Genomic DNA, 6,886 nt, shown 5'->3' on the forward strand with positions numbered 1-6,886 from the left:
TCTTTCCTTTTTGCTGAAAAGCTTGTTTGGATCTTTGTTGTTTGAGCTCTTTTCTCATGCAATGCTTGACGAACCAAGATTGAAATCGTGTATGCGATGACAACTTTGTGACAGAAGAGACGATACTAAGATATGCAACAATGATGTATGTATGCTATTGGAAGTATGATCACTAATTTGCACAAGTCTCGTTGTCGGCAATACTCAAAGGCTAGTCTCGATGGGTAACCAACGCAAAGGAGTAAGGCTATGATGGCTATCAATGTAATGGCAAGAATGATGTATCTTATACCAAGACGAGGTTACCATTCTTGATTATGGCATGGTGTCAAAATGGTAGCACGAATACCAAGATGTAGTCGATGTTGTTGTTGATGACGCATCCGTGGCGAAGATGAGCGGCGGTGATGCCGATGTCGAACCGTACCTAGATAGCCGAAACACAAAAGGATACGGAACCGCAACTCAAATTCTCTAAGCTCGAAGTGGCAACACTTGTCGTTGTGCGAAACGGGTATGCAATGGTGGTAGGAGTGCATATGTGATGAGGACATGGCTACCACAGTTACACCCATATCCCCTACTGTTTTACCTCTTGGAACAGTTGCTAGAGCTCAGATACGCCAATTAAATTATCAGGTACTTTCGTTTCTTGGTAATGTTTCTAATGTTCATGAGAATATGATGCTGCCTAACTTAGATACATTTGTGCTGCTTGCAATTGAAGTGTGTAGCATGGACAAGAAGGTTGGACATTGGAGCATGGTCAAGCATGGAGATGAAGGTGCGTGCGAACAGAACAAGAACGGAGGTTCAAGTGGAGATTTCCGGACTTTGAAGCCACCATGATGACATACAAGATGGTGGACGAAATATACAAGATGGCCTTTCATAAATTTCGTCCATAGCTTATTATTGGTGTTGCGCCACCTTATTTTGGGCTAGGCCCATGTAATCTATTTTTAGAGTCCATATTGTAGGGAAAACGACTTAGGAGGTGTTTTAGTCCCACCTTGCCAAGGGTGGACAAAATCCCCTCTCTTTTCCCTATAAATATAGCCCTTAAGGCATCGTTTAGACTTGGGTTTTATTTAGTTAAAAGTTAGCCATCGCTGCAACTTCGTGTACTTCGTTTGTGTCCAACGACTAGACCAAGACCGCTTATGAAACCCCACTTTTATCAATACTTCATCCATACTCGCAATATTCAGATTGCTTAATCATATTCTTGCTTGTTCTTCGATTGCTTGCAGGAATAGACCTTCGTGGTCAGGTTGATCGTGCTCCAGCATGGTCAATAACCTGCCGGAGTTGGTTTAGCGATTGCTAAGGCGCAACGTCGTGCACGTTTGTAGTTGGATCGTCAAAGTCGCCTCCACCAAATCGATAGTTATCATCTCATCGAAAGATCGGGACCCTCGCCTCTATCAAGTGGTATCAGTTTTCAGGTTGCTCGGTGAGACTTTCCAGTTTTTCAGTCTTAGATTGCATCTGTTCTTCATACCAATAGTCCAAGAAAAAGCCAAAAAAAGTTAGATTAGTTCATCCGTGTCTCAGACAATTTAAGCCTTTTGGCCATTGCCACTTAGTTTTTGCATTGTTGAATTTTCGATTGCATCGTGTGTCGAGTTGCTGGTTTTAGTGTCTAAACTTTTAGAGTTTCGAGTTCTAGTCATGTTTTGTTCACGTCACGTCCACTCACACGGTCATCCACTTCATTGTCATCTTCCGCTGCTACTTATTTTCATCGCCATCACCACCATCCGTTTGCTTTTGTCGTTCATCGCCATCATCACATTAGTTCATCTTGGAGCCTTATTCATCTTGTGAAAAAAAAAGTTTGCAGAAGAAAAATTCTGATCGGTTTGCAAGGAGAATCCATCTATTGATTTTCCATAGTTTGTTGGCTAGAGCATCATTAGTTGCCACGTTTGGAACTTGGAGAAAGGAAACGAAGAAAGGGGAAATCAGATCGGTTAAAAAAAGCAAAAAAAAAGAGAGGCAAGTTTGGTGCGGCCAAGGGGAAGGCACAAAGAGTTTGGAAGGCATTAAAGTTTGGTAGGAACGATTTGATCTATTAAAAAAAACTGATCGGTTGTCTTTCACGTGGTTATTTCCTTTGTTGTAAGAAAGATTCTGCCATTAATTGATCCGATTTTTGTGGTGCTGGGTTCTTTGGAAGGCCACGTTCGGTTCTATTAAGAAGGCAAGTCGGATCAGCCAAACAAAGAAACAAAGGAGGAGATACCGTGAGAAGTTTGGAAGGTTTTATAGGTGAAAAAAATAATAGAAGAGGAAAGAGATCTGTTGTGTTGTTTGGAAAAAAAAGTTGGGAGAAAAAAAAGAGCGATCTGCAGGGCGATTGGATCGGACAAAAAAAAAGGAGGAGGAATTGTTGGGAAAGTGCTAGTCGGTTTGTTTATTTAAAGAGATCTTGGTGATTGAGTCAAGAGAGAGATAACAAGGCAAGTCTAGTCAGCTAAAAAGAGAGAGAGAGAGAGCAGATTCCTTACGGGAGAAGTGGAAAATCGCAGCCATAAAGAAATAACGTGAATAGTGCCTAGAATTGAGGTTGCTCACGTGATATTTGGAAGGGCTATTTCGGTTTGATTGGCAAGATAGTTTCCAACGAAAAAAATAGAATCATTATCTCTTGGGAGTTTTAAACGGAAAGAGCATTCAAGTGCGGGTCTGTTTCCTTGGGAGTTTTAAACGGAACCCAAAAAAAAGGTACCTACCAGATTTTGTTGGGATCCGCGCCAAAAACAAAAAAAGCCATAGTGTGCTGCTGTTTTGTGGGGAGTTTTGCGAAGGCGTTTTGCCCGGAAAAAAAACTGCATAGAAAGAGAAGGAAAGTACCAACTGGCACATCACTTGATCCTGGGAGACAGCAAAAAAAAAGTGTGCCTTGTTGTGCTATAGACTACTAGTACGTCCTAGTACTTTGGTTGTGGTTCTCTAAAGAAAAGTGATTTGGTTGTGGTAAAAAAAAAGAGGTTGTGCTGCACGGTTGGATTTCTTTGAAGAACAGAGCAGCCCACAAAAACGTGAACGAAGGCTTGTACCAACATGTGGTGTTGTTGGTGTTTGTTGCTATCGGTCTGAGCTCGAGAAAATAAAATGGCTTGATCCGTGTGGAAAAAGGGGCAACTTCGGTTTGGTTAAAAAAAGTTTCACAGTTTCTAGCATTGTTTCCTTTTGCCCTTTCATTGATCCGGTCCTCGGTAAAAGAAAGATATCCCCGGTTCAATTCAGTGCGTGAATTTTGTCTGTGTCTTAGGCTCGCGTCTCTAGTACAGTCTAGCCTAAAACCAGCACTCGACTACTTTGAGCGATTATTCAACTTGCATTAATTAACGTGGTTGTAGCATTTTCCCCCACATATATATAAAGTCATCCCAGCTCCACATATTTCTACACCGTGTATACATACGTTCACCTGGCAATCGCTTTACCCAACTTTTGGAGTTACTTGACACCGCTAGTTGCCGATCACCGCCTGCTGCATGGTAAGAACTTGTAAGACATTGATATTTGCTTTACTGTGAGCGTTTTACCACCACATCCTAGTAGTTATAGGAACATTATTTTTGGATTTTGTTTCTTGTTTCTACTAATCATGACAGGATCTAGGGTCAATTCATGGGCTTTGTCGATCGCGGGAGACGTGCCACCACCTTTGCAAATTCCACAACGATCACGAGAGGTGCATAAACATCCAAATGCGCATGATCAGGTTACTGTTCCTATACCATCATTTATTGGCCGTTTTAGACCTGCTTTATATATTGAATGGGAATTCGACATAAATAATATATTTGCTTCCCATAATTTTGATGAACGTAAAAACGTTAAGGTTGCGGTTGGTTCTTTCACTGGTTATGCTATAGTTTGGTGGAGTGAATATTGTCGGCTACACCCTAATGATATACCTACTACTTGGGATGATTTGAAACTTGCCATGCGACATACATTCGTTCCCGCTTATTATACTCGTGACATGATTAAAAAGTTGCAACATTTGAAACAAGGTAGTGACACCGTAACGAAATATTATGATACTTTACAAACTACCTTCCTGCATTCCTCTTTAGAAGAAAGTGAAGAAGATTTTATGGATAGATTTTGGGGAGGATTAAATCGTGAGATTCAGGAGATACTAATTCATGACGAGTGTTATCCTATGGACCATTTGTTTCATCTTGCTTGCAAAGCTGAACAGGAAATAAAACGACGTGTTGCCCACAAGGAGAACAGGCACGAGATGCACATTCCAAGAGTTGATACGATTGTCCCTTCAACTACTAGGCATACTATGACAACCACATCCATTGTTGTGAGGACTACATCACCTCCACCATGTGACACATCATCACCGAGAGTTCCTACATCATCTGAGTTGATCACAAGAGGTAATGACAAATGTACTAATATTCCACCACCACATGAGTATGATGAATGTCTTGTCAATTTAAATGCACCAAGCGGTGAGCTACCCACAACTTTGATCACACCAGCTATTTTAGAGGACTATGTTGATGTTTTGACTTTGCCATGTGTTCAAACAATTTTGAGTGAACCCATTGAATTAACTATCGATGCAAAAGAATCAAGTGAATCAGGGAATAAATCAGATTTGGATCAAATACGTTTGAAAATAATTGTGCCAATGTTTAATCATTTTGATATGACCTCTAATCTTGGTGATGGTTCATCATTGTTGGGATGGTTTAATGATAAGCATTGTCAATCTTTTGATATGAATAAGAGCTTCACTTATATGTGCAAACTGAGTTGCAATTTTTTCATGCCTTTGACTTCTTGCGATAATATATTGGCTTTATATTTCACGACTTTTGAAGGGTGCTCTTGTATAACTGTGTCACATGTGCCCCAACTGAGATCAGTGAAAATGGATGACATATACATATACAACGTGTACACCTTGTCTCTTTTGTTAGCCAGATTTCAGATTAAGAAACGCCGAGGACGGCTTTGTTTTCAAGAAGGGGAGGATGATGAGGACATGGCTACCACAGTTAAACCCATATCCCCTACTGTTTTACCTCTTGGAACAGTTGCTAGAGCTCAGATACGCCAATTAAATTATCAGGTACTTTTGTTTCTTGGTAATGTTTCTAATGTTCATGAGAATATGATGCTGCCTAACTTAGATACATTTGTGCTGCTTGCAATTGAAGTGTCTAGCATGGACAAGAAGGTTGGACATTGGAGCATGGTCAAGCACGGAGATGAAGGTGCGTGCGAACAGAACAAGAACGGAGGTTCAAGTGGAGATTTCCGGGCTTTGAAGCCACCATGATGACATACAAGATGGTGGACGAAATATACAAGATGGCCTTTCATAAATTTCGTCCATAGCTTATTATTGGTGTTGCGCCACCTTATTTTGGGCCAAGCCCATGTAATCTATTTTTAGAGTCCATATTGTAGGGAAAACGACTTAGGAGGTGTTTTAGTCCCACCTTGCCAAGGGTGGAAAAAATCCCCTCTCTTTTCCCTATAAATATAGCCCTTAAGGCATCGTTTAGACTTGGGTTTTATTTAGTTAAAAGTTAGCCATCGCTGCAACTTCGTGTACTTCCTTTGTGTCCAACGACCAGATCAAGACCGCTTATGAAACCCCACTTTTATCAATACTTCATCCATACTCGCAATATTCAGATTGCTTAATCATATTCTTGCTTGTTCTTCGATTGCTTGCAGGAATAGACCTTCGTGATCAGGTTGATCATGCTCCAGCGTGGTCAATAACCTCCCGGAGTTGGTTTAGCGATTGCTAAGGCGCAACGTCGTGCACGTTTGTAGTCGGATCGTCAAAGTTGTCTCCACCAAATCGATAGTTATCATCTCATCGAAAGATCGGGACCCTCGCCTCTATCAATATGCGGAAATGTGGGGCGGTGGTGGTGCAAAACTGAAAGGAATTCAGTTTCGTCAGGGTTTGTCGGACGTCCGGGCTGGGTCGGATATCCGGTGCTTGGGCGAATTTTGGGCACGGGATGAACTTCACGTGTTCGTGATGGGGATGATGAAAATGGTCAAATCTGGAGGATTTTGTGGATGGAAAGGGTGGGGAAAGGGGGGAAAAGCTAGATCCACTCAAAACAAAGCAAATCCATGGATCCAAACCAACAAAATCTCAACACACTAACAAATCACAAAAAAATTTGGGGCTATTTCTATGGGGAATTTTTGAATTAGGATGAAAAACAACAAAACAAGGCCAGAAACACAATGATGAGGCTCCGAAATCATGATTAACATGGCTCTAGATACCAAAGATGATGTAGGGTAGAACCCTAATCGACCGATCTTTCACGAAAGGAGTGGATCCCATGATGAACACGAAGAACATGAGGGGGGAAAAGAGGGAAAACACAAGGGAAACACAAGAGAATCACTAAACCGACACAAGGAAGTCACACATGTGCTACATCCTCGAATACATGAGAGTTCACACGGTACACGGTCAACTACGAATGATACAAGGGTAGCTGATCTTCTTCGTGAGGAGGTCTTGATGTTCTTCTCCGCGAGGAGGTCTTGAATCCAAAAGGATCTTCTCCGAAGAGGCCGCAGTCTCTCACGAGGAGTAGATCCGATGTGGATGAGCAATGCTCTATCTCTCAAATGAGCTAAACCAATGCTAACACTAGAAAGTTGGACGAGGTGGAGTATATATAGTCTTAGTGCAAAAGAGGGGGGCGAAGGGGTACATGGGCTGTGGCCCAACACGAAACAACGCACAGGCGTCGGACGTCCGGAGGTCAACGGTCATCCGCAGGCTCGCGAGGCTCCGGACGTCCGGTGCATGTCAGACGTCCGTAGATTTGGCTCGGGTGGTCTTCGGTCGGTCGTCAGG

At 42.1% G+C, this 6,886-nt stretch overlaps 1 protein-coding gene across 1 annotated transcript; it reads left to right on the top strand.

Annotated features, from left to right (window-relative positions):
- Nucleotides 1-1,263: 1,263 nt before the first annotated feature.
- On the top strand, nt 1,264-5,627 carry LOC147990720 (uncharacterized). The gene has a single exon (XM_087530912.1). It carries the CDS (start codon nt 3,620-3,622, stop codon nt 5,321-5,323), a length of 1,704 nt encoding a protein of 567 aa, XP_087387038.1. The 5' UTR covers nt 1,264-3,619; the 3' UTR covers nt 5,324-5,627.
- Nucleotides 5,628-6,886: the final 1,259 nt, after the last annotated feature.

Source organism: Triticum urartu, chromosome 1A, assembly GCF_056163025.1.
Source record: "Triticum urartu cultivar PI428250 chromosome 1A, HENAU_Tu73, whole genome shotgun sequence".
NCBI lineage: Eukaryota > Viridiplantae > Streptophyta > Magnoliopsida > Poales > Poaceae > Triticum > Triticum urartu.

What these genes read in the sequence shown, in the direction of transcription:
- LOC147990720 (XM_087530912.1), top strand. Translation starts at nt 3,620, where the DNA reads ATGACAGGATCTAGGGTCAATTCATGGGCTTTGTCGATCGCGGGAGAC.